Source organism: Martes martes, assembly GCF_963455335.1.
Source record: "Martes martes genome assembly, chromosome: 9".
Classification (NCBI taxonomy): domain Eukaryota; kingdom Metazoa; phylum Chordata; class Mammalia; order Carnivora; family Mustelidae; genus Martes; species Martes martes.
The window spans coordinates 51,932,946-51,960,365 of record NC_137896.1 but is presented as its reverse complement, the minus strand read 5'-3'; the positions used below and the strand labels follow the sequence as shown (position 1 = coordinate 51,960,365).

General features: G+C 51.2%; 1 protein-coding gene across 1 annotated transcript in view; it reads right to left on the bottom strand.

Moving 5' to 3' along the window:
* Window positions 1-461: 461 nt before the first annotated feature.
* EDAR (ectodysplasin A receptor) overlaps window positions 462-27,420 on the bottom strand; it is a 32,578-nt gene continuing 5,619 nt past the window's right edge. Inside the window, exons 4-11 of the mRNA XM_080813992.1 lie at window positions 22,843-22,928; window positions 15,317-15,403; window positions 13,689-13,817; window positions 13,495-13,569; window positions 13,119-13,191; window positions 10,460-10,616; window positions 8,911-8,971; window positions 462-3,130 (exon numbers count right to left, since the gene is read on the bottom strand). Of these exons, the coding sequence (XP_080670118.1) occupies window positions 2,808-3,130; window positions 8,911-8,971; window positions 10,460-10,616; window positions 13,119-13,191; window positions 13,495-13,569; window positions 13,689-13,817; window positions 15,317-15,403; window positions 22,843-22,928 (991 nt within the window). The 3' untranslated portion in view covers window positions 462-2,807. The remainder of the gene's footprint in view (window positions 3,131-8,910; window positions 8,972-10,459; window positions 10,617-13,118; window positions 13,192-13,494; window positions 13,570-13,688; window positions 13,818-15,316; window positions 15,404-22,842; window positions 22,929-27,420) is intronic.

The following is a 27,420-nucleotide window of genomic DNA, read 5'->3' as shown; positions in this document are numbered from 1 at the left end:
ACGACGGTCTGAGGCCTAGGATGGGGGACAACAGAACAGAGCAACCGCGGTGAGAGTATCCCAACAGACAGTGGCCCCCGCTGAGCCATATCCAACTGAGGACACCTTACATCAGCTGAGATTCTTAACGACCTCTGAACTGTAGTAATAAATTGTCACTTTAAGCCACTGAATTTTGGGTATTTTAGCATTACACAGCAGGAGCTAAGTGATACAGTGATGGCAACTTGGAAAGCAACGCTCCAGGTGTTTGTTTACACAATCTCATTGTAATGTTTGCGTCTGTCCAACACATGGCCCAAGCCATAAAAATGTGGGCAATTCATTTAGTCTGGTCACAATCCTGCAGTCTCATCATACACAGGCAATAACCAGGACCAGAGTAATCAAAGGCTTCTCCACTCACCCACCTCCTCCCTCCATCCACCCCCAGAAAGAACTCACATTGTAGCAATCTGTCGATCTCCTTTTTATTAGTTTATTGAAATTGTAAAATATAATAAGTTATATATACAAAATTAGACAAAACTATTGAAAATTAAGACTTCACTGGCTAGGACCCATAGCTCTTAGCTTCGGATGTTCCCTAAATGTTTTTAAGGATAGCAAAACAAGGCCTGTCTCCATACAGAATGGCAAGGTGGAATTCCCAGCTCTGGTCAGTGATAATCATTGTGGTCTCATTGATTTGAATTCCATAACGTAGGCTAAAGTCCATCAAAATAGACTTTTCTTGGATTTGTTTCCAAATAAGTGAATGACAAAGGAATGCTTAACTTTGTAAGGACGAGCTCCCTAAAAATGGCAAGTTGAGAGTCACCAAAACGTGGCGTGATGCTGGCTGGACCTCCGGCCCCATGAAATGAGGCCAAGCTCCAGGCCTGGGAACAGCACCCCTTGCTCCTTCACTGAGAATGTTGTTCTTGGGAAACTGCAGGCTGTCTCCCTGGAATGGCATGCTCATCACATGTGACATTTGCTGCCTGATTCAGGGGGAGCCTCTCATCATCATTATCACAAAGCATGAGAAAGGGGTGCCGTAGGATTTCAAAGAGGAATTAAAAGGATAATTAAGTTTTGCCATGGAGTATTTAGCTTGCAAGATATACCAGATAGATTCTGAAAAACAGCAGCAAACAGACACAGCAAATGATGATATTAAATATTCAGGACCTAATTATGATCCTATCACAGTATGTTCTACATTCATTGGTGGGAAATTGCTTTTTGGCTCTGAACATATGACTGATTTCCTCCCCCCAAAGCATTTGCTCAGTCATGCGACTTGTAATTTTAAAAACATCGCTTTGTAAGCCAGAGACTGGTTTTAATTTAGTAATAACCCATAGATCTGTCGTTGGGAAGCTCAGTATGAACTCTAAATTAACCCCCTGGTATGATCACTACACTGGCTCCCACGCTCTTGGCAACAGCACGTGCGGTAAGAGAATCTTCCAAGAACAATGCCAGTTTATTTATCTGTAAACATATGTCAAACAACTATAGTTACTCTGAGTTCTTCTGCTTCTAGTCTCATTTTACTTGATGACTCCCGGTATTCACTTGGATGTGCACCTTGAAGGCCTGGCATTTCCTACAGCCCGACTTCCCTGTTGCCCACCTGCACCTTACTTCCCCTGATTGCAGAGCCACAGGCTAACCTCTCCTTTGCAGAAGAGACACTGAAGCCTGGGAAGGAGAAGAAAATGGCCCAAGTTGGCACAACTAGAACCAGGTCCCTGATTCCAAGCCCAGGCCGTCCCTGTGCTGTGAGGCCCCACTTTCCTTGACTGGTTCAAAAGCCTTTATGCCTCAAGTCTCAACCACAAGTCTTGGATGCTCAGAATCTACAATTGTGCTTGGCTGAACTCTTAGGAAGTCACCATTTCTTTTTAAACATATAGCAGACCACTCCTTTCTGTTTGAAGCAAAAACAGGCTGACACATCAAGGATTGTGTTCTTGAGCATTGCTTCCCACAAAGGGTCAAACCTGACTAGGGATGAGAGTGGAAAGCAATTCATGTGTAATACAAAACCACCGGGTCCTAGGCCCGGGACTCATGCAGTAGAAACTGGCCACAGATTGGACACAGGTCTATCTGACTGAACAAACACACACCTTGTACATCAGTGACAGAAGGCAGGCCACAGGCAATCAGTGACTGGAAGGGCTGTAGGAATACAGATGGCCTCAAGAACAGGCAAAGTTATCCCAATGAAGCCACAGACAAGTACCGAACCTGACACACTACATGGAGTGGGACGTCTGCCTTTTGTAGACACGTCACCAGGCTTTCAAGCTGCTTTCTTCATGAGGCTGCCCTCCTTCATTATGCCTGAGGAGCCATCTCCTCCCTCAGAACTTCTCTCACGTTTTCTTAGCATCCTCTCACCCAGACTCTTTGATGTCTTCTAGCAAGGTGGTTTGTAAACACGTCTTCTATCTCTCCCTAGGTTGTAAACTCCTCAAAGACAGGGACCAGATTCTTCACCTCTGTCATCCCCACATTGTTTGGTTCATCTGAGCACCCAGCAATGTCCCTTGAATGAGTTCATGAATAAATATTCATCCTCCCCGGTGAGGTACTGGTGGGGAGCTGGGAACATCCCAGCTTTAATATTTTATCTTTGGTTAGGTTAGAAGATGGGCCTCATTTCCTCTTGTTCCTGGGAACAGCCTCGGGCAAAGCCTGGTGACAGCAGAAAAAGCCTCAATTCTTAGCAGTCTGTTGGCAGCACTCACAGCTCCAGAGCCCTTGTTGGATCCTTGGTACCTCCTAGGGAGGACAGCCCACGGGCCGGCTCCTCAGGATGTTGTGGGTGGTTGGGAGGCCGGGGGCACAAGCCCGGCCCACTCGAGTATGTCCGCACATAAGGACTCCACGGCATCTAGCCGCTCGATCTGCACCAGTTTTGTGAGCAGCTCTGGAATGCTGTAGCCTGCTGTGCTGATGCGGTCAAAGAGCTGCATGCCATCTGTCATGCCCCCAATCTCATCCCTCTTCAGTCCAAAGCTCTCCGCCAGGTGGCGCCATGTTTTCACAACGGCCTTCTCGGAGTTGTACGTGGAGCTGAGCATTCGGCTTGTCTTTTCAAGGCAGTCAAATGGCAGCTCTGTGGGGCTGAGACCTGCAGAGACGAAGGGCCACCATCAGACATTGTGAATGGCAATTAACAGAAGCTCAACACAATTAAAAATTATTTTTAAAAAAATTTTAAAATAAAACACAGATGCAGAAAACCACACAAAATAAAATGCATAGCTTGAGGTTAAGTACACCCAGGACTTTGCCAGCCCCAAAAGAAGCCCAAGTATCCTAACCTCAGTAATATCCCCCTCTCCTCCTAGGAAAATAGCCACCACAATGTTAGAGTAATCCCCTCAATACCACTGTCAGCAGTCACCAAAGTCTTGAGTATGGGCTACCTTTAGTTGGGTGACCCTGTTTCCCCTGGAGCTGGGCTGAGGAGGGAGTCAAAGGAACAGTATCACATCCCTTTATGGGGATAGCAATCACCTTTATGAAGGTACTTTCAAAGACAGCCTGAAGTTGGTGCTACCTGAGCCAAGTCGCCACCATCTGATGGTTCTCAGCCTTCCCTGCACATTAGACTCACCTGGGATATTGGGGGAAAAATGGTATTTTCAATTTTGGATGATGGAGTAAATATGTTTTTCCCTTTTCCATCTGGTAAGTACAGCTAAAAACCCTGAATGATATGTACAAAGCAAACATAAAGAGACTCTATGGAGAAAAAAGACAGACTGGTGGGGGTCTTGGGAGTAGAGCAATGATGCGTGACATAGTGCTGAGTTCCTTGGTTTCCTTTTGCCTCATTATCACAGACATGGAGCTGAAGAGTCCAGCAACCCATAAATACCAATAACAAACAAAAATAACCCCAACAGAGGCCTGCTCTCTCAACCAAAGCATTAGGAAAAGAGAAGCTCAGCAAGAAGAAAATATTTAGACGATATCCACTTGTTATAGCTGAACACCACAGAGAAAACTGTGGCCCAGTCCCCACTAAGGCCAGCAAAGGCTGTAAGAACCTGGAGGTCCACCTTCAGAAGGCTGTAACACTGCATCAGTTGTTAGGGAAGGCCAAGTTGAGAGCTTGCCCACTCCAGTGTCTTAGTGGAGACCACACAGAGAAACAGATTCCTACCCCACCCTCCTGCCAGGAACAAAAAGAAGCCCCTACTTGGGTGTCCATGAAGGGTGAATGGGAACCTAGACATCTACCACCACAGAGATATCAGAAGAAACAAGCTACATCAGAAGCCTTAAATAAAATCCAGAGTCTTATAACATGACATAAATCTTCTAGTTTCAATAGAAACCCACTCATCACATCAAGAACTAGGCATATCTCAAATATTCTTAATTTTATTTTTGAAAGTATTTCCAAGAAGGGGTAAAGAATGTGAGGCAAGTCAGCCAAATCCTCTGTTGTTGTTGATGGCTAGGAAGATCTCAAATGAATGAAAAAAGACAAAACCAGAGATAACAGAAATGTTAGAATTATCTAATACATATTTTAAAGAAGTCATGATTAAAATGCTTCAACAAATAATTACATGCATGCTTGAAACAAATGAAAAAATGAAAGCCTTAAAAAAGATAGAAAATATAAAGAAGAACCAAGTGGCAATGTTAGAACTGCAAAAAGACAATAAATGAGATCAAAAGCTGAGTAGATAAGCTCAATGGCAGAATATAGACAGAAGAAAGAATTAGTTAACTGGATAATAGGATTGAAATTATTTATCTGAACAACAGATATAAAATAAACTAAAAAACAGAGTCCCAAGGAACTGTGGGGCTGAAACAAAAGATCTCGCATTTGTGCCATGGAGGCCTAGGAGAGGAGAGAGAGGGTATGGATGAAAAAAGAAATAATGGCTGAAAACTTCCCAAACTTGGAAAGTGACATAAGCCTACAGATTCAAGAAGCTGAAAAAACTCCAAACAGGATATGCCCAAAGAAATTCACATCAAGGGGCACCTGGGTGGCTCAGTGGGTTGAGCCTCTGCCTTCAGCTCAGGTCATGGTCCCGGGGTCCTGGGATCAAGCCCCGCATCAGGCTCTCTGCTCAGCAGGGAGCCTGCTTCCTCCTCTCTCTCTGCCTGCCTCTCTGCCTACTTGTGATCTCTCTGTCAAATAAATAAAATCTTAAAAAAAAAAAAGAAATTCACATCAAGACACATCATAAACTCTTGAAAGCTAAAGACAAAGAAGTCTTGAAGGCAGAAAAAAAAACCCAACACCTTACCTACAGTGGAAAAGAATTAGGTCAGTGGATTTCTCATCAGAAACCTGGAGACCAGAGGAACATGGCACAGTATTTTCAACTACAGAAAGGAAAGAACTGTCAACATAGTGCCCCATACCCAGTGAAAATAGCCTCCAGGAATGAAGGGGAAATCAAGGCAATCTCAGGATGAAGGGAAAACTAAGAATTTATCACCAAAAGAACTACCTTAAAAGAATGACTAAAAGAAGTCTCTCAACAGAAAGGAGAGCATGAAAGAAGGAACCTTGGAACATCAGAAAAGAGCATGGTAAGCAAAAATATGGGTAAACACAATAGCTTTCCTTTTACTTTTAGGTTTTCTGAATTATGTTTGTTAATTGAAACAACTAATGTGGTTCTGAATATATGCAGAGGAAATATTTACGACAACTTTAAACAGGAAAGGACATAAAGGGGAGTTTTTTATATTTCATTCAAACTAGTAAAGGGATGACCCAAGTCATCCTAAAATAGCTATGGAAAGGCTACGTACCCAGAACTTATAAAATGCATCACTCAACACCAAAATGGATTTCTAAAATATGTTCTCGTGACCCAAAGGAAAGCAGGAAAAAGAAAATAGAGAAAATGAAAAACAGAAACAAAAAAGAGTAAACAAAAAATAAAGTAGCAATCTTAAATGATAAACTAGACCCACACAAATATGCCCAAGCTGATTTTTGACAAAGGCGCAAAAGCAATTCAACGGACAAAATATAGTTTTTCCCAAAAAACGGTGCTGGAGCTCCTGGACATCTACAGGCAAAGACAACAAATGAAAAACAACAAAACAAAACAAAACGAAAACCCACCTCAGTCTAAGTCTCACATCTTTTATAAAAATTAACTCCAACTGAGCATGGACTCAAAGGCAAAACAAAATGATAAAACTTTTTAGAAAACAACCACAGGAGAAAAATCTTTGTGATCTAGGGCTAGGCAAAGAGATCTTAGCCTGGATACAAAAAACACAATCTATAAAAAACACAATCTTATCAAAATTTCACCTTTCTGTGAAAGACCCTCTTAAGAGAATGGAGAGACAACCTACAGAGTGGAGAAGGTAACTGCAAATCACATACCCAACAAAGGATACGGCAAAATCCCCCACAGTCCATTTGGAAAATGGGCAAAAGACAGAGCGGAACATTTTACTGAAGAGGACATAGAGATGGCAATGACCTCATGAAAAGACGCTACATTAGGGAAATGCAAATTCAACCCACCATGAGATAAGAAAACATAACTATCTGAGTGAATAAAATAAAAAACAGCGCCACTACCAAATGCTGGCAAGAAAGTAAAGAAACAGGATGACTCACACGCTGCCGGTGGGGATGGACACGGTACAGGCACTTCGGAAAACTCTTTGGCGTTGGTTTTTTTTTTTTTTTTTTAAGATTTATTTATTTATTTGAGAGAGAGAGAGACAGAGACAGAGAGGGAGAGAGCATGAGTGGGAGGGGCAGAGAGAGAGAGAGAGAGAGAGAGAATCACAGGCAGACTCTGTGCTGTGCCGAGCTTGGAACTCAAGGCTGGGCTCGACCCCACGACCCTGAGATCATGATCTGAGTCAAAACCAAGAGTCGGACGCTCAACTGACTGGGCCACTCAGGCGCCCCAGCAGTTCTTAAAAACACAAAACATACAACTATCATACAACCCAACAACTGTACTCCTGGGCATTTATCCAGTGAAATGATGACTTATGTTCACATAAAAACCTATTCATGGCTCTTTATAGTGGTTTTATTCATAATAGCCCCAAACTGGCAACAACCAAGATGTTCTTAAATGGATGACTGCTTCGACGAGTTGTGATTCATCCATGATGTGGGCAGGTACTTGGGGTATGAGGAATAATATACAACACACAACAATCTGCATGAGTCTCCTGGGAATTAGGTGGAGGAAAAGGACCTTTGGCAAGAGGCTACACGGTGCCTGAGTCCACTTAATGTTCACAAAATGACAAAACTGTAGAAATGAACAGATTAGCGGTTGCCTGCGGCTAAGGAGAGGTCGGGGAGTAGGGGAGAGATTGAGGCTAAAAAGGTATCCAGAGGGATCCTTGTGGTGAAAGAAATGGGCTCTGCCTTTGGGTATCAATGTCAATGTCCTGGTTGTGACTTTCAGAGATGGTTCAGAGGGATGGTCTCATTGGGGAACACTGAGGAAAGGGTCCACGGGAACTCTCTGTATAGTGTGCTACCACCGCAAGTGAATCTGCTGTGATCTCAGAATTACAAGTTTAATTAAAAACAAACAAAAGAAACGGATGCTGGAGACTCACCCAAGCCAAATTACATCAGGATCTTGGGGCATTTGGGGGCTGGGCTGGGCAGAGGGCAGATAGTGGAAAACTCTGGGTGAGTGTCTGGGTGAATATACTATTCCCCCAGGACTGGGCACTGCTGGTCTAAGGTTCTCTGCCTTGGTGATGTGAGGGTCCCTAAGGGTTGATAAGCACACTACACACCCCAGGCTGAGAGAGGGTGGCCAGGCACATGGGGCTCACACACTTCATCCTCCCAGTCTCACTGGAAAGTCTCCTCTTTTCTGTGGGGTTCCTGAAATTAATTTGAAAACCACTGTCCCAGGGGTGGGTGCTAAAGGCCAAGACTTCTTCTGGAACAGAGAAGAACTTTCCAGGGTGATGGAATGCAAACCTCAGACCATCCACCATAGGACAGCCATGCCAGGCTTATCAGACATGGGGAATTGTTCATTTGAAGAGATGCTTGTTTCAACTGGCAGGCAAGTTGAGGTCTTGGCCCCTGGAAGTTACTTCTGGCCAAAGGAGCACTCAGCCAGCAAGCCTGCCCCGGGCTTGGTGTGCTGGGCTCCACTTCTGTGGAGAAATGAGAGGCCCTCAGGCTCCACTCCTCCTGCCTGGGCCAGACCCAGAAGTCCAAGGAGGGATGCCCGTGAGACCAGGACCCAGTGGTCTGGTGAAGCTGGGGAGCATTCCCTAACCTCAGTGATGAGGGGTTTTGTCCCCTGGGTGAAGACAAAGGTAATTTAGAGCCTAGATTTGGAAGAAATGGGAACTGGATTCTGGTTTTAGGTTGAAATGCTTGTATTCCTAGTCCTGCTGCCCAGACACAACGTGTAATTGTTGTGAAACAGCCTGACTCTGCTGGCTCGGGAAGCATCTTTGAGGAGGGGAGCAGGTACCCAAGGAAAGGACAAGGTCTGCTAGTGACTGGGTAAGTGACTGAAAACACCAGTGCAGGGCAGCGTCTGAAGGACCCTGGAGGACGCTGGCTCCTTCCACGACTGTTCTCTCCTGACTCCATGGTCCCCCCAGGGAGGCTCTGTCCCAGGGCTGGCCGGGTGTCATCTCCTGGCCCTGAGAGGGAAAGGGGCTCGGGGAGTGCCAGGGAAAAGGCCTTAAAAAGTTTGATGCCAAATTCCATGTCCCTCCATATGTGACGTGGGTTCGCCAGCCACTGGGATGAGGAACGTGACAAGCTGGGGTGGGTGGCCTCTCTGGTCCCCGTGGGACCTTGGGACTCCTGCCAGAGCCACCTCCTCCATGCTGACGGTTGGGGCAAGATCCTTGGGGAGATCTGGGGTACAGATCCCCAAACAGCGTGTCCATGCTTACCTTCAACGACTCCACACACATTGGCGTACACGTCCAATATCTTTTTCCTTCGACTTTGAATCTATGGGAAAAGTTAAGAGAATGTTAATTTTCAGAATAAGAGAAAGTGGAAGCCCACAAAAGTGCCCGTTCTCCAACGCAGTGCTGGCGGCTGCTCTCCCCTGACTGAGAGTCAGAAATGCTGACTGGCGCTCTCGCATGACCGTCTCATCAGAAAATTCGAGCACCTTCCGTGTTCACAGAGGTGGAGCTGTTCTTTAGGGTCCCCTGAGGCTCACAAGACACCTGGCATCAGTCTGTGTGGGAGGGTGAGTGGTGGGGACCCCAGCTGGCCAGTGGGGGCCTGAGATGGACATGAGGCCATGCTGGATCGGCACAGGAGGGGTCCTGGCTGAAAGTTCCCATGCCCCACAGGAGCCGGTACCTCTCAGAACAACTCCATAGACCTCCAGGGTCCCTGCAAGTGATGGGTGCCATGACAGATGTCCCCGGACTGAGGGCAGCCCAGAGTGTGGCATCCCTGTCCAGACCAGCTTCCCAGGTGGGGACCATTAGCAACATTACCTAGCCACACACTGACCTACGCTTGGATCAGGCTGCCAGTGAACCACGTGCTACACTCTCAGGCAGCCTGGGCAGCGCTGTGCCCCTCTGCCCGTGCACCCTGCCATGGCTCCTTCTGGGTGGCCTGCTTTGGGCGACAAGCCCTTTGAACCATTTTACATGCAAAATGCATATTATGTGTGCGTGAGTGTGTACACTCTGGGTGTGTGTGTGTGTACACTGGGTGTGTGTGCATGTAGAGTGTGTATGCTGGTGTGTATATGTGTGAGTGTGTACACTCTGGATGTGTATGAGTGGGTACACCCTGTGTGTGAGTGTGTGTGCCCTGGTGTGTGTATGAGTGAGTCTGTACACTCTGGGTGTGTGTATGTGTGTGTGAGTGTGAATATTCTGGGTGTGTGTGTATGTGTACACTCTGGGTGTGAATGTGTACACTGGGTGTATGTATGTATGTGAGAGTGTGTGTGTGTGTTTTTTTTTTTTTTTTTTTTTTTTTTTTTTTTTTTTTTTTAAAGATTTTATTTGTTTATTTGACAGACAGAGATCACAAGTAGGCAGAGAGGCAGGCAGAGAGACAGAGGGGGAAGCAGGCTTCCCGCTGAGCAGAGAGCCCGATATGGGGCTCGATCCCAAGACCCTGGAATCATGACCTGAGCTGAAGGCAGAGGCTTATAAACCACTGAGCCACCCAGGTGCCCCTGTGTGTGTGTTTTTTGTGGGTTTTTTTTTTTTTGGTCTGCTTAGACACATGCCCATAAATTTACAAAGGATTTTTTTGTCCTACAGTATTCCATGCAATTTTAACATTTCTCTCTTTGCTTACTAGTTTCCATTTTCTTCTATAAAGCTAGATGATACAAAGACCAGTTTCCTATTTTTTTGCTTTCAGCCTACCACCCTATCTAGGTTCCTGTGGCCGGCCTGCCTCATGCTTCTGTCTCCCTGGGCGACAATGAGTGTGCAAGGAGCAGCACCGGGGCCTCACCCCGGCTGACTTGGTGGCCGCCGACTTCTCCCGGGCCAGGTGAACCAGCGACAAGAGGCACAGCTCTGGGGAGCCCTGCTTGTCAGAGGCTGGCTCCTCGTCACTGTCTAGGCTCCGGCTCAGCAGCTGCTCGTTTTCCGATGACGCGTCGTTCTCGCTGTGGGAACAGGAGGGTGCTTGTTAGCAGTTTCCCTGACACGTTCTCCCGGTGGGAAGACGATCGATTGATCGGGGTGCAGGGACCAGCAGCTCTTGGGCACCAGGTGAGAGAGACACGCCGCACCCGCTACTCCTCCTCTTCTGCTCTCCTCCCAGCTAGTGACCTGGGTGCAGGGTGGCTGCGGGGTCCCCCACAGGGCTGGGGTTTATCAGGGAGGGGGACAGCATCTGCTCATCTGTCCCCCTGACCCGGCTCAGGTAAGCCTTCGTGAATAGGTCCCAGCTTCCTGTTTCAATGCAGGCCTGCTCCAGCTTCAGCCTTGGGTCTAAAGGCAAACAGGTTTATGTGGCTGGCACTGAATCTGGGCAAGTTCTCCAGAACAACCCAAAACAAAGCTGAATGAGCCTTCCTGGGGAGCCCCCCTGTTACCAGGGGGTGACCTGCTGAAACTTGTGCACTGTGGGTGGGGGTCACAGCAAGCCACGGCAGGGGCCTCAGGAGCTCCCCCAGGAAGCCAGGTGGGCCCACGTTCCACCACTGCCCACTGTCCACAGCCCTAGGCACACGTGGGTTGGAGCTGAAACTCTCAAAATCATTCCAAATATCTGGAAAACAACATTCTTTTTTTAAGGCATCCTGTTCGCTTCCTGTGGTCTGGCTGACAAATTACAAAGAATTCTTCTTTTCTAGCCACTGGGTTATGGTAATGAGGCCCACAGTCAAATGCAACCCTGGAGGGGGGAAGCAGGTGAGGCCCAGTGAGTTCAGGGCCTCTCTCAGAGTTGGCTGGCCTGCCGCTGTCCCCACCCAACAGCAGGCTAGGAACAAAAGCACAGTTGTCCCCAGAGACTACTGACAGCCCCAGGTCCTTCCGCTAAGGCCCAAGAGCAAACAGAGGACAGGATCTCTGTGCCTTGTCTTTTACAGCACGACTGTCCTGTTTTCATTTTTATTTGATATTTACATATGAAACAAGTATTATTTTTCCAAACATTCTTCCAAGTCCCCCTTTTCCCCAGTCCTTAGACGAAACTTAAGTCCTAGGGATACATCCCTGCCCTTTGGGTACTCTTCTCTCCTACTTTTGAGAATGAGCAAAGGCTGGAACCCAGAAGGGGAGAGGCTGCCACAACACGAGGCTGGACAGACGGGAGGGTGGAGGAGAGCCTCGACCGGGGAGGCACACTGCAGAGTCAGCCCCTGCAGTCCGGCCCAGCCTGGCCCAGCCTGGGGCTTGGAAACGGGGTCAGTGGGAACAGAGACACTCACAGGAAGTGACCCCCACCTAAGGGAATGCCCAGGGGGATCCACACTTTCTTTTCTTTCCCAGCATGCCCAGATTTCATGATTTAAGTCTGCTTCCTGCCCTTGCGTCAGGTGTCTTGAGAGATGCTGGAGTTTTCTAAATGAGGTAACAACTTTGGAAGTGCTCAATGAATGCCAAAGCTCTCCACGAACCCTGGATTCAGGACCCCTCCTACAAACGAAAGGCTTTGCAGGAGTCCACCCACCTCGGGAAGGTCGCAGGCCAGAGGGCAGGCCACGAGACAGTGCTCCTCTGCTCTTTCTGTAATTAGTTTGGGGCCCCGCATGGCCTCTGTGCGAGAGGCGAGACAGGGGACCGACACCATGGGGTGGATTTGTGGAACCTAAGCAGGAACGAGTCCAAATGACCATCTAAGGGGGCAAAGGAAAAGTTGACTTTCCTCTGCCCTGGATATTAAAGCCAGCGCTGATTCTACATCCTAATGTGTGTTAAATATGGAAAAAATCTCACATGTCCCAGTTCTTCCTTAAGAGACCTTACTTCACAAGTGTTAGTGGTTGGTCTGGAGTGTGCACAATATGGGCTGTGGGGCCAGACGGCCTGGACTGGTCCCCCGGCCCTGCTGCTCCTGGATGTGCGACCTCAGAAACGTGACAGCTTCCAAACTTCAGCTTCCCAAAGATCAGGGTAATATGAACACCCTGCACGAGGGGGGGGGTTCCCAGACTTAGCACGGCGCCCAGTGGGCAATCAGTCCCGGATGTCCGTTAGCCATCATCATCACCAGCGCTGTTCGGGGTTTAGGGACACCAGTTCTGGCTTTAGCACTAGTGACACCAGCGTTGCTGTTGGCCATGGTGGGCTGCTGGAGAAGAAGGGGGCACTCTCTAGCTTCCGGTCAGCACACAGAAAGTGGGTGCTGAGGAGGAAGGCTGGGGCAGGGGGCGGCAGGTAGCTGGCCCTGAAGCAAGGTGTTGACCAACTGCTCCTCACACTGCCTGGCCGCTGCTGCAGATCAGAGGCGGCCCTGAGGCCTGGTACTCTCCTGCCTCGCTGGTCCCGGGACCTTGCTCCCTCTGGAGCCTCCAGGCCAGTGGCCAGGCTTCTCGGGATGCTCCCCAGCTGGCACGCCTACTCCCCTTTCTGCTCAGGACCCCAGGAGGATCCCTGACCTGACCTGGGGGTGGAGGCTGCCCCACCCCATGATGAGGGGCTGCTTTGGCTTGACTTACCTCTTGGCAGTCTTTACTGGAGCTGTGGTCAGCTTCTCAAATTCGTCCTTCTCGGAGAAAATCACCACACTGTCTGCAGGCAAATGAGAAGATTGGGGCGTGGGGGGTGGGAACTGGAGTCAGCCCCTGGCTCTGAGCTCATCCGTCCCCGCTCCCCTTCACTTCCTCTTTAGCAGGCCTTCCCCGTGACTAAGCCACACGACCCCCAGGGCCAAGCGTGACATGGGGGCCCCGACACCTCTCCCTGCAGCCGTGTTCTAGGTGGCATGAGAGTGCCAGCAGCTGGGAGGCCAGGCTTCTCGGGGCGGGGGGCGAGGAGGGCACACAACCTCTACCCTAGAGGGACACCCATGCTTTGGAGGTTCGGTTTGCAGACCTTGGGCCTCTTTCTTCTCCTCTTCCTTGCTCACTTGGGCTTCCACGCTCTTCACTGGGTGGCTGGTGCAGCAGGCTGGTTGGAGAAAGGGAAGGTGTGAGGAGTCTGGCTCGTGGACTGGGTAAGCCAACAGAGCCATCAGAGAGCAAGGGTGTGCGGGGGCGGGGGGAGTGGGGGCATCGGGGACCAGTCACCTGGAGCAGAAGGCTTCGTCTTCATGATGTAGAACATGATGATGAGCACAATGGCTATGGCCATGATGAAGATGGTGGACATGGCAATGATCAGGGCTGTGGCCAGGTGCCCTTGGCCTGAGAGCTCTGCTGGAGGAAGGGAGAGAGGGCAACATAGAGCTCAGGACTCCCTACAGGCGCCCCTGAGGCCCGCAGAGTCCGCCCTCCAAGAAGACCGCACTGCCTAAGTCAGGGGACGCTTCTGGGGGACCCTCAGAATCCCAAATGCTTGCTTAGCCTCAGGTTTGCCTTGGCCGCTGTTTCTGGAACCCTGGCTGGTCTTAACTGAGGCTGATCAATCATGACACATCCGGAACACCAGGCTTCGGGTTTTCTCAGTTGTTCCTGAGGTGCTTACTCTTGGTGCTACTACTTTGGGAGCCTGGGGCGGGTTGGGATGCAGACAGGAAGAAGCCCACGAGCACATGCCCTGAAGACAGTTAGTCCCATCCAAGCAGAAGTCGCCTCCGAGGGCCAGAGATTCGGACCTCAGCTTGACGCTATCCGGTGTCTCATGCAATTTCAGCCTAAGCGTCAATAATCAGCCTCCAAGGGCAAAGGAGGGGCAGGGGCCACCGCAGCTCTTCCTCTGTTCTGTCAACCCCACCACGGGGCCCCTTCCCCTGGGGGCTCTCATTGGTTTCCCCCATAATCCCTGTTGTTAACACGTGCAATGCCCTGACACTCATTCTCTGAAATTCTGGTCCTCATGAGGCAGGATCCAGGTGACCCACCATTTCCACAGGGAAGGGACAAGATCTAAAGCACCAGGGACCCCCGGAAGGAGGCAGCGGCTGTTTTGGAAAGAGGTGCCAGGGCTCATAGGCCCAGAGCTGCCGGTTTCTGTGCCTGTCCTCCCAGGTGGGGTGTGTCTGCAAGAATTCACCATTTGGATCCCAGGAATGGATGCTATAAATGATTTAATATTCTCTGTGTTGTGTGCTGTTCCCCGCCCCCAACCCGGGGCCTGGTGGAAATAAGACGTCTATATCCTGGCCAAGTCTTCTTGCTTTGATGCTCTGCGAATGTGCAGGAGGTTCGGGTGGCGAGTGTGCCGAGTGTGCTGTGGGACTCTGAAGGGCCCCCGAACCTCACGGAGACCTGGGCCTTAAATAGGCTTAAATAAACCTATTTAAGATGGCAGGAAGGAGCAGTGTGAGACAGTCGGAGGGACCAGCCTCAGGGGCCTCCTCCCTCCTCAAAGCCTTTCCATCCCTAAGGGATTGGGGAGCAAAATGTAGTTCTTGGAAACACATATGCAAGTGTTGGGCTCTGCAGGTTGATCTGAAAGCCAGCCACAGAATGGCTGCTGCCATCAGGCCCAGCCACGGCCAGGAAGCTCGTTCTGTGCTGCCCAGCCGCCTGTCCCCAGAGCACCACCCCGCTCCTCCAGGTGTGCCTTTCTTGCCAGTGTGTTCTAAGGGGCCCAGGGTGCCCACGGAGAGATGGCTTCCAGTCCTTGCGGAGATCATGACCGACCTCCCACTCCTGGGGGCACCGAGGAGCCCCACTGCCGTTGCAGGCTCCCACTTCGCGTTCATCCGAGCCCCTTATTTGCAGCTGGCTACCTGCAGAAGCACTATCCGTACCTTTGTGGGCATGCTGGAAAGGAGACAGGGTGCTGCTGCCGGAGGTGCTGGGGAAGTTGGCCGAGACTCCGGGGCTGGCGCCTGCACCTGCAAGGGGAACCCAGTCACTGCATGTTCCCCGGGATGACCTGGACAGACCCCACCTTTGAGGACGGAAAGCAAGGTGTGGCCGCAGATCCGGGAGATCTAGAATTCTCGATTACATGGGTGCTGCAGCTGGGTCGGTGGACAGGGGAACATTTTCATTTCTTAGTGTGTTTCATAATCCTTAATGAGCACTTTGACCTCCCAAGGGTTATTCTTCAGGAGGAAGACACATAAGTAAATCTGCTAAGACTAAACAGTGGTGTCTCACCAACTTCACTTTTCTATGAATGAAAGTAAAATATATGCCATCTACAGAAATGAGAAAAGTCCATATATATACAAAGGGTAGAAGGAAAATAATACTTGAGAAATTTCTTCAGTTATGTAAAACAGGAGTGTATTTTTAATCCCTTTTCTAGTTATAAAAGTAATAGGTGTCATCATTAAAACTCAGGAGAAAATGGGAATCACTGACAGCGTCACTACCTGAGGTTACAATTTGGTATGTTTTCCTTTAGGATTTTCCTGTGATTCATTTTTTTAAAGACTTGTGACCAAACAGTTTAAAAGCAGAGATGAACAGTACCTTCCCTCAAAACTGAGACTCATAAATCTTCCCTTCTCTATTTAAAAAGTATCACTTCAGCAGTGGGGAAACAGAAGCTGCTTTCGTGACCAATCAAGTCACTAAGGAGTTGTGTGGTTAAAACAGTAAAAACATTGTGCCTCAGAAAACAGGGCATGCTGATGGTCAGCATTCCTTTTGGCGGGACTTGAGTTTTGCCAGTGATAAAAATGATCCTGTCTCGGGGCGCCCGGGGGGCTCAGTTGGTTAAGCAACTGCCTTCGGCTCAGGTCATGATCCTGGAGTCCCGGGATCGAGTCCCACATCGGGCTCCCAGCTCCACAGGGAGTCTGCTTCTCCCTCAGACCTTCTCTCCTCTCATTCTCTGTCTCACTGTCTCCTTCTCAAATAAATAAATAAAATCTTAAAAAAAAAATAAATAAATAAATAAATAAATGATCCTATCTCAAATACGTTTCCTTCTGTCTGGCTTTTGTCCGTACCCATGCTGGCGGAATTCATGGAGGGGCCTTGCACACTACCAGATAAGGGCAGATGAGCTGACCTCCCCAAAAGTCACACACATGGTCCCTGCAGCCAACCTAGCAAGGAGGACTGGCGCTGACTCGGGGACCTTGGTCAGCTGGCCTCCAGGCTGTAGGATGTTTTCTTTAAGAGGAGCTTCTCAGGAGAAACCGCACTCTGTGACTGGTGTCGCTAAAGCCACCTGTGCACACAGCATGGGGCAACTCAGGAGATGGGAACCACAGCCAACTGGTGAGTCCTGCTGAATTAGCCACACATGCGTGTCACCAGAAAGCAGGGCCAGAAACATCTGTGCCTTACACCCTTTCACAAAGAGAAATCTCTGCAAATAGGGGCTCCTGGGTGGCTCAGTCATTAAGTGTCTGCCTTCGGCTCAGGTCATGTTCCCAGGGTCCTGGGCTCGAGCCCCACATCAGGTTCCCTGCTCAGCGGGAGGCCTGCTTCTCCCTCTCCCACTTCCTCTGCTTGTGTTTCCTCTCTTGCTGTGTCTTTCTCTGTCAAATAAATAAACCCTTAAAGAAAAAAAAAAAAGAAATCTCTGCAAATAAAATAGAGGGAGGCTTGGGAGGGCATGGGGCCAGGCTGAGGCCTGGCTCCCGGATAACTGCGCTTCTGTGAGGTACCGTAGGTCTCAGAGCTGGCCAGTCCATCCCTTGAGTTGGCCAGGAATGTAACTGTTGCCCACTGGATGAGAAATGTCGTCTGCAGGCTCTTTCAACAGCATGCCCACCGCAGGGAAGCACTGAGGGGTGTGAGGAACACACCCTCCCCAACCACTTCAGGTCCGGGGCTGGCCTGGGAAGCCCGGGAAGGCTTGGTGGCCAGGCCAGCAGGGGAGCTGCTGGTACCACCCTGTCTCCCTTCCAACCCGTGCTTGGAGCCGTCTTGCGAAGTCAGAGCTCTCGGCACCAGAGGTGTCTCCTCTCTGGGGATTTGCCGCTTCCGGAGCCCAGGGACCCAGCTTATCTGGAGGTCCTGGCCTTGGGCCCTTCACCTGGTCTCTCTCCCTGCGGGGCTGCCTCAGGTGTAGATGCTGGTGGGCACAGACCACTGCACAGTGAATGGGGTGGTCTCTGCCTCCTGCAGGGCACCACGAGTTCTGTGGCTCCTGCTTCTTTCCTTCTTTCTCAACTACTGGTCCCTGGGCTCACTTCTTAGCCCTCCCACCATAAGAGAGGCATGCTGAGGGGTGCAAGGGGTTTGGAAGCAGCAGGCCTTCCCGAGGGACACGAGTGCTCACCAGCACGGGCAAACTGCAGAGCTTGAATGAATGAATGCAGACTGCAGAGCTGACCTGCTCAGAACAGAGGCCGCCCATCCTAGCCCAGGCCCCCCACCAGCTCTCAGGCCTGTGGACACAGCCCTTCTTCCTTTAGTGGCTGCCCTCTGAGGCGATGGGAAGCAGGACTAGGGGACATGGGAGTGGGAGGGTGTCTGAAGCAGGAACGCTGTTGATAGTTGGAAGGGGCTGTTCTGCTTCTTCCACTGGGCCTTCCTGTGCCTGCAGTTCCCTGGGAGGGGTCTTGCTAGTGTCCAGAGCTTAGAGATGTTCTTTGCCTTTCTGGAGGACAGATCAAAGCTTTCTCATGCCCCCCATCCCTACACTCATGACAGCTCTCAGTGCAGACCACGAGGCTCCCCTCCAGTGTGGGACGGGAGGCTTCAATGGCATCCAGTCAAGTGCTAGAAGCGGCATGGGGCATGGCTTCAAGCAGAACCTGCTTTCCCTTTTAAAAGAAAACACGACACTGAAAACAAAGCTAATCTATCCGTTTGGTAAGGGACTCAAGGGAGCTTAAGCTATTCCTCAGGGGAAAAAAAAATACCCGTGGGCTCTGTTTGTGGATTTGTCATCTTTGTCTCTTCTTGTCCCTTTCTGCCAGGGCTTGCTGGCCAAGGGTGGGTGACAGGGGCTGGGCTTGGGGACACACATGTGCCCAGGCCTGTGGTCCAGGGAGGAACAATGAGAACAGCCGGGCTGCATGCAGACTTCAAGAGATGCCTTTGCGCCTGGCTGGCAGGGCTGCTCCCATGGCAGCAAACGCCACATACAGGCCCGAGCACGTCCACAGGTGTACTAGATGTTCCCCTAATTAAGCTCCAGCCAGGGTCAACTGAACAGCCCTGGGCTGCAGGTGCTGGGTGGGGTGTGCCTGGCTGTTCCGTGATCCCTGAGCCGACCAGGAGAACGTTCTGTTCTGAGCACATCCCAGAGGGAGGGGGAGGGTGGGCAGGAAGACAGAGGTCTATCTCTGTGGGCAGGTGCCTCCAGGACAGCATGCCACGGCCACCTGGTCCCTGCATGGCAAGTTCCCCCGCTCTGGTCTAATGAGTATTTGGTGCCTGGGCAGTGCCCCTCCCCCTGCACTCCGATATGTGCTCTGTGCTTTGGGTTCATTTGGTCTTCTTGGAACAGAGCATTAGATGGACGTGTTCTTCAGTTGTTGTTTCCGCTGGGTGGTCCACTCCTGATTCATCTTTCCCTGCATAATGCCCCCACTGGAGCCTAGCCTTGAACAAGGGGAGAGGAGATCCTGCAGGAGAGGAGTAAGGGAGGGTTGATGAAACCCATGGTCCTGGAAAATCGGCATGAATTTCCACACCAGGCTACATTAAAACGAAAGTAAGTGGGGCCTGACTCCGTCCGGCTCACTGGTGTCCTCAGGCCAGCACCGACTTGGGACAGTCGGTGCGGGAGCTGGGGGGCCCCGGGCAGTGTTCGTCCACCTTCCTCAAGAGGACTTTGAGAGCTATAAGCATGTGGCTTAATGCAGTAATGCTTGCATTCAGTGCGATGACAGGATTTACGGGGCCTTTGAGGTTTGTTAATCCACACAATTTATAAATATGTTGTACGTCTTAAAGACTGCTGGGATTCTCTGCATGGGGCAAGCAGGCTGGATTTTCAGGAGTGATTTATTGATTCTTAAGAGTTGTTGGCAAGGGTGCCCCCAGGCTGCTGCGTCGACCTAGCGCCCCCCAGTGGCGGATCATGGAACAATGGGCAGAGCTGTTGGAAGCTGGCTGCTCCAAGTGAGATTTCTCTAGAGTTTGCTGGAAATGCAGCCTGGGAATCCATCCCAGACCTGCTGCGTCAGGATCTTTTTTTTTTAACAGGACCCTGGTGACAGGTGTATGCACTCAAGTTGGAGAAACAGTGTGTTAGAAACAGCTGGCCGCTGGTCTTTGGGGACATGAAGGCTTCACATTTGAGTGGCATTGCTGTTGGGCATCGCACGATGGCATCTGCTTTCCTGAGCAGACTTTTCCAAAAGGTGAGTCCATCTTGGGCCTGGCATAGGGCTTGGTGTCAAAATAAAAATGAAGAGGAGTGTTCATAAAAATGATGATGATGGGACAAGTGAGCTGCCATGCTGGTCCCTCCAACACTCTGTGAGGTCCCAGGGTCCCAGGAGAGCAGATGGAGGACAGGAGGTCAGCGTGTGATGTGCGGCCTGAGGGGGCCTGGGAGACCTGGGCTGGAGCCATGCTCACCCACCGGGATGGGGACCTGCCCCCTGCTCCCTAAGTACCATGTGTGGCACTGCAGCAGCAGGTGACGTGCCATCCCAGGATGGGGAAACTGAGGCACAAAGTTAAGTAACTTTCCCAAGAGCTACGAAATCCAAATCTGAAGGCACACCATCTCTTCCTTGCTATGACCCCAGGCCATGCCTGGGTCATTACAACATGGATCCCTTCATGAGACAGCTTTCTGGCATGAGTTCTCATGACTTCATTTCTCAGGAAAGAAAGAAAGCCAGACAGTGCTCTTTCACCAAGTGGATGTCGCTCTTCGACTTCACTGAAAAATAACCGAAGGGCTTCTTCTCTCTCTTCCATCTGGTGCTGATTTGCCAGGACACACAGTGGTGTGATGGGAGTGGCTTCGGTCACTGCGGTGTGTGGAAAGAAGCCCTACACTCTCCTGATGGGCAAGTCACAAGCAAGGGAGATGGGGAAGCCTTTCTCTCAAGGCTCTTCAGCACTCTGGTGGGGGGGGGGGCGGGGGCAGGCGTCTGGGGGCCTCCCTGTTGGGCTCTGGTGGTTTAGAGAAGAGTCCTCATTTACACGTGCTTTGTAGTGTCAATACTCCAAGCATTTGGGGCATGGGTGTGTCAGCCCTATTGGTATTTTCTCAATGGTCCAGGAGAGGAAACAGACACAGAGGGATTGTGGCTTGCAAGGTGTTTTAGAGTCCCTGAGTACCAGGCTCTGGAGCAACTTCCAATAACTTCTGTTTCCATCAGGCATGACCACGGGCTCAAAGTTCATAACCAATGGCCCCATTGCCTGACACTTCACAGAGTCATGTGCTGAATCTGCTCTTACGCCAAGATGGGAGAGCACTTGCCACACAGAGAGAGAGGGGAGCAGCCCTCCAGGAAGCAGCACCTGGCCAGCCCTCTGTGCTGAGGAGCTCCCGACCAGGGCACCCGGGGCTCCCCCTGCACAGGTGTCTTCTTGGGAGCTGCCCGTTGTCCCTGGCTGCTCCAGACTTAATACACGCAGCGCATGCTTTCCCCAGGTCTGTGCCAACTTCTCTGGCCATAGGTTTGCACAGTCCAGTACTCACTGACTCAGCGTAGCTTCGTGCAGCAAGGGCCCAGCAACATCACATCAAAACCAGGGAAAGTGTCTCAGGTTGGAGGCCAAGGCGCTCTTGGCCACTGACTGCAGGCTCAGGAAGGACAGTGCCTGGTGGGGCTCAGGCAGCCAGCTGACAACATCAGGGTCCTGATGCATGAGGTTTCCCCAAGTTCCTGGTTTTCCTGGGGTGACCTTGTCAGGGGCAGGCCTGGGAGTTTGAGTCCCAGGGTCTTCATGGAGGCTATAGTCACAACCAGATTTTCTGGTTCCATCTGCTGCTCCTGAGCAGGAGTTTGGGGTCAAAAGGTCCCTGGACTGAGGATGGGGCAGAGGGAGGTGCAGAGCCCAGAGCTGGAGAGGATAACCCTCATGTCCACACTCGAGGCCCTGACCCAGATGGGGCTCCGTGCACCAAGTCACCTGACAAGACCTAGCCCGTTGCCTCTCCCCATATCCCACACGGACACACAGAGGTCTGGTTGGTTGCACCCTGACTCTAGGTTTCAGCGGTTTTGCTGGCCCCTTTTGGGGCCGATTGCTACAAACCTGCTGTGAGGCCTTACTGGTTTTCAGTTAAGCAATTCAAGGGTGAAGTTAGGGCAGGGATGCACTCCTTCTCGAAGTGTCCAGGGCTTAGGGGCTTAGTTCTCTCTCCATGTGATGGACCCCACTGTCAGATGGCATGAGGAGGGAGGTGACCTTCCAGCTGGCCAAGTGGTTACGGAAGTCTCGCACAGGGACAAACCCCGTGTGTGAGCTGTGTTCCAGGTTCCACAGGCCAAGGGCCTTTTCAACACGGGTGGGCAGTGCCTGACATCTTGGTGAGGGCTCCATTCATCCCAGAACTATCTGGTATTGAATCGGTCAGGATTCCCTAGCAGGAGACCGTGGTGTGGCAGCTGACTTCACCACAGGACCTACTGGCAGCATGGAGCCCTTCGGCCTCCTCTAATTTGCGAATTAATGAGCATGTGGCTGGGTACAAAGCTCCACTTTAAAGACACGCAAATCAGTGACTGCTGGGGCATCTGCTGAAGCAACCTAGGAAAGAGGGGGTGCGCCCCTGGCAGTGGGGGTGGGGCTGGGGGAGAGCAAGGAAGGGCTCCTGCGGCCCAGGGACCAGCTGTCCACCCACCCACCTCCACGGTGTCTCTCCAGACCACAGCTCCAAGCGGCCACACACTACATTCTCCGGAGCAGAGCTCCCTTCCTCACAGAGACATGCAGTGAGGACTAACCAGAAGAAAAACAGGAAAGCAACAGCCCACAGCTGGCCTCTGAACTCGTGAGACTCACTGCCCACGTGGGCTTCGTGGAATCCGGTTCATTCACTGTGACCATGCCTCACCTTTCCCTTGGCCTTACCTGGTTTGAAAATACATGTATGAAAACTTAACGATCATCTAGAGCTTTGCAGGACATGACAAAACACCTCAGCACTGTGATCTCATTGGTTTTTCCAATAATTGCATGAGGGGGGGGTTCAGATTTTTGTGTCCCCGCGTCACAGATGAGAAAACTCGTTCCAGGTGGCAGGTGACTGACTAAGTCTCTTGCTATAGCAAACCTCCCTGCAGGGACCTGCACCTGGCTGACCAGTCCACGGAGCATTCCTGGTTTTGCCCTCACTGTAGTTCATCTGTCCAGGTGCTGGGACTGGTTTCCTTCTCCCTCCCCGGGTAATGAGAGCTACAGTGTAGAAGCAGTACGGTTCTGACAGAAGGATAAGAGCACTCACATTCCTTGGTGTTGGGGGGTGCCAGGAGGCAGGAGTAGCAGACCATGCCGTAGATGTTCCTGGGTCTGTTTTCCAACATGTAGTAGCTGCAGGAAGGGAGAAACAAGACAGAGCAGACAGCTGAGCGAGGTGTCACTACAGGCAAGCACTGACCACTTGGCATGCCCATGATTCAGGCATGATCCTAGCATCACCAAAGTCAAGAATGAGACATATACGATGGGAATCAGGAGCCCTCGGGGCCAGCAGCCCATTTTGACCACTGAGTTTCCTCAGGAGTTTTTGGCGTGACTTGAAATGGAACATTCTTTTTCTAATATTGGGCCACGTTGGGCCTTTCCATCTCCTCTTCTGTTTGGCTCTTTTCACTGATGGATTTGCTCAGAGTGTGAGTGATCATCCTGTTCCCCCCGCCATTGGTTACTGGCGTATATGCCAGTAGACCCTGGTTAGCTCTCTGGGTGTCCCAGACAGCGAGCCAGAACCCCCTGTAGGAGGAGGACCCCCCCCAAACCAGCAAGTGCCCATCTCACAGCCTCTAGCCTGGTGGGATTACTGGTGAATGCATCTCTGAGCCCCTCAGACACGGGCACTTTCCAGACCTCCTGCAGGCCTGCTGAGATTGGACAGAGGTGGCTGCAGTGGACAGAAGGACAGCAGCAGCATCTAGAGAGGCCAGTGCAGAAGGTCTTCGGCATGGCCTGGCTTACAACCAGGTCATGACTGACATTCCTTTGACTGAGGGCAAGCACTCACACTGGGGCTGGGTATACTGAAGGAAAAGGACAAATCATTCACAGTAAGACAGTGAAGTCCTTTCCCCCCATTGATGCCACATCTTTCGAGTTTCCCAGCGTCAATGTGGCAGCTGCAGTGACCGTGCTCACCCTCAGGATGCCCTCCCTGCCGGGCTCTGCACCCTGGGTCAGAGCTCCCTATGGGACCTGCCACCCTGTCGACCCAGCCATCCTCGCTTCCGGCGCTCACAGCTCTGGCTCCTTTCCACCCTCAGACTTTGGCACTTCTCTTGGCGCGTGCCTGCTTTCCATAAACACACATTCGGCGGTGATCATGGAGCCATTTATCACATCATGAGAGGTCGATTAAGTAACATGAACTGGTGCCAAAGTTTTCCCTCATTACAATTCAAGAGATGAAAAATCCCTCTGCACTACTGGATTTTTCCATGGTTGGTTTTTAATCTCTTTTTTACTAGCCGTGCACACTCAGGCCCCCGCTGATGGTGGGGGAGGTGTCAGTGTGACAGGGGTGCTGGACGGGGGGCTGTCTTTGGACTCCAGCCGCCATAAGCTGGACCATTACCAATAACATTATGATCATAATTGCCTGCCCTTCCTCAGGGCCTTTTATCCTCAGATCCCTGTGTATCTCGTAAACATTAATTAACCAATCTCAAAACACCCCTCAGAGAAGCCACAACACCCAGTTTTCCAGTTAAGCCTTCTGGAAAAAGCCTCTCTCAAACACACATGCTGCCACCCTCCAGAAGCCATCTGGGCCTGGGACGCAGGAAGCGACTATGGGGCCTTGGCGCATCTGCTCCTAGGAGGCGGCCTCTGTCTGTGTGTGGCCTCACAAGGGTGACAGCCTCCAGGTCAGCTGCCAGATGTCTGACATCCAGACCCAGTGCTGGCACTGGGGGACCCTGAGCCACATCCCCCCCCCCTCCAGCACGGTCTGCTGCCAGGTCAGGACTGTCTCCCTGCCTGGCCAGGGAGTCCCTCAGGGCCAGCCTCATTCATAGCTGTCCTCCTGGCCCTTGTGCTGGGTACTGAGGAGGCACAGTTTTAGGCCAACATCGGTTGGAAAAATAAATGAATGAGATGAAATTCTTCTCCATGGAAGTTCAAAGTTCACAGACTGACAAGAGCCCTGAGGGAGTTCTCTGCCTATTTCCTCCCTTTTTAAAAACCAGAACCTCAGAGTTCTGAGCCCCAGAGGCTGAGCTCAGTCTTAGATGAAGAGCTGCAGCCCCCCAGTGGGCGGAGCACAGCCGGCTCAGGACAGATCCCCTTGGGCTCCAGGGCGGCCCTTGCTGGGGGGCCCGGTCTGCTGCCCCTTGTCAGCACAGGGCTCCTTCTCGCTCCCAAGTGGCTCTGCCTGACTCCCACGGGGCCTCTCAACAGCAGGCCTCCGTCCTGACCGTTTGTCTGGACCAAGCTGTGTGACGTATTAAATAACTTGGCCAAGAAACAAAATACTGGGACTATCCATTAAAAAAAAAGTAAGTCGGCTCCAGGCCGCCATTGTGAGATCGCACTGCCCGAGTCGGGGTGTTAACTACCTCACATACTTCCTGGCGTGGTCTGCTGCGCAGAACATTCCCGAGTGTGAGTGGTTCCTCTTCAGGAAGAGCCTCAACAACTCTTGCTGCAACTTACACCCGAATCTCTCATCCTAGCTGCACGGGCATGTAGAATAATTGTTTGGGGGCCTCCTTCCGACCCATTCCCAGCAGCTTAAAGCTGACTGTTCATTCAGGGTCTGTGGCCCTGACAAAGAGTATTGGGTCCCTCCGTCCTTCTGAGGAGGTTTAATTTCCTATACTTCCGTCTATGTTTAGACTTTTCTTAGATTTTTTTTCTTTTTTGTTTTTTTCCTCAAAGGTTGATTAAGGTAAGTAGACCAAGATAAAACACAGTTTAAATGGGGCCTCTAGGGGCACCTGGGTGGCTCAGTCAGTTAAGCAGTTGCCTTTGGCTCAGGTCATGATCCCGGCCCATGGGATCAAGGCCCATGTTGGGCTTCCTGCTTAGCGGGGAGTCTGCTTCGTCTACTCCCTCTGCCCCTGCCCCGCTCTCTCTCTCTCTCCCTCTCAAACAAACAAATAAAATCTTAAAAAAAGATAAATGGGGCCTCTAGAATCTTCTATGAAGGGACTGACTTCCTCCATATCAATAGATATATAGATTTCCCCCAAAGACTTCCTTTCCTAAGCTTATTGTGGATGCCACTGAGCCATTGGATGCTCTGTCTTCCCACACAATGTGCCATGTAGACCCGTGTCCTTGCTTGGTCCTCCAACTGCCCCACAATGCCTCATCTGAAGGGAGTAGACGCAAGGTGGAAGCCAGCCAGCAGAAGGTGAGATGGGCCATAGCCAGCCGTGGGTAAGCCGATGCCCAGGTGGGGGGCAGAGGCAGGCTACGAAATCCAGCCTTAGCTGTCTTCCTCTTCTCCTGTTTTGTTCCTGGTCCTCCCACACAGCCTTTCTCCACAGGAAAGCTCATTGTTCTGCCAGCCTCTCAGCCACACACTGGTGCACAGAGGGCAAAGGAGAGGGAGACCGTGTCTGCCAAACCACAAGGGGGCCAGCGCCAAGGCAACCTGTGGCGTTAGGAAGGCAGCTCTGAGGCGGCCTGTGCTGTGGCCTGGCAGGCACGCGGACTCAGGAATGAAAACAGCCTTTCACCGGGCCACCGACACCAGTTTACCAAAACTCCTTTACTCCTCCCCTGTGACATGGCATGAGAGCTTTACTTGTTCCCTAGACCTAGGGCGGGTACCAGGAGGTGGGAGGCCCTGCGGCCCTCCCCTGACACACACTGAGCTCCACAGAGCCTGTAGGAGGAGGCTGGGGGACTAGAGGTACAGCAGAGGCCTTTTGTGGCAGTGGCCTCGGGGGTGACAAGGTCAAACCGGAAACCAGCTACACCTTCACATCCATGGAGCAATGTGAGGACACACTGCCGTGCAAGTCAAGATGTGTCTCCTGCACAGCGACCCTCACCCACTCTGTGAGGGTGCTGGGGGTCGAGACAAGGTGTGGAAGAAGTGGGTCGCTTTTCTCATGGTGCAGGGAGGGAGTTACTCAAGACTACAGAGCTGGGAACACCCATTTAAGAGTAGAGTATAGATGTCAGCCTCCCCACTAATTCTACACACAGTTATCTTTTGAAGCCGTCTAGAGGCAGGGCACGCACAACCACTGGCAATCCTCTTTCTGGGAAATGTACCAGGGCCAAAGAAATTGTCTTCACTGCCACAGAACAGCCCTTCTCGTGACAGCACTGGCACCTGCACTGGTCCCAGGGCTGTGCTTTCTGGCGAGAAAGTATCTGTGGATCGAGGTAAGGATGAAACAGGCTGCTCCAAGTTCATAATGGCTGCCCTTTTTAGATACCTGGAATAGTATCATGGCTGTATCTCTCAGACCACTGTGGGATGCATGCATGGTCTGGGCCGCAGCTGTGCGGCTGGGTCGGAGCTGGCAAGGCTGAGGACGAGCCTCTGTTTGGTACCTACCCTTGCTCCCCCTCTGTGAGGCTGCCTCACTGGAGGAACCTGTCTGGACCAGTGGCTCCCACACCATTAATGCAGAGATGACTTCCAGATCTGACCTGAGCTTCATACCTGTTTATCCATCTCTGTGTCAGATACCTTGGTCTGGAGGCTACAACCACCTCAAATGCACACATGCGTCCTCCATCTTCCCTCCCCCTTCTCCCCACTAATCCTAGTCCTCCTGTATCCCACCTCCCAGAAAATGGCATCAGTGTCCTCACAGCTGACCAAGGCTGCCATCTGAGATTCCTCTTCAAGAGCTCCTCCTCCGAA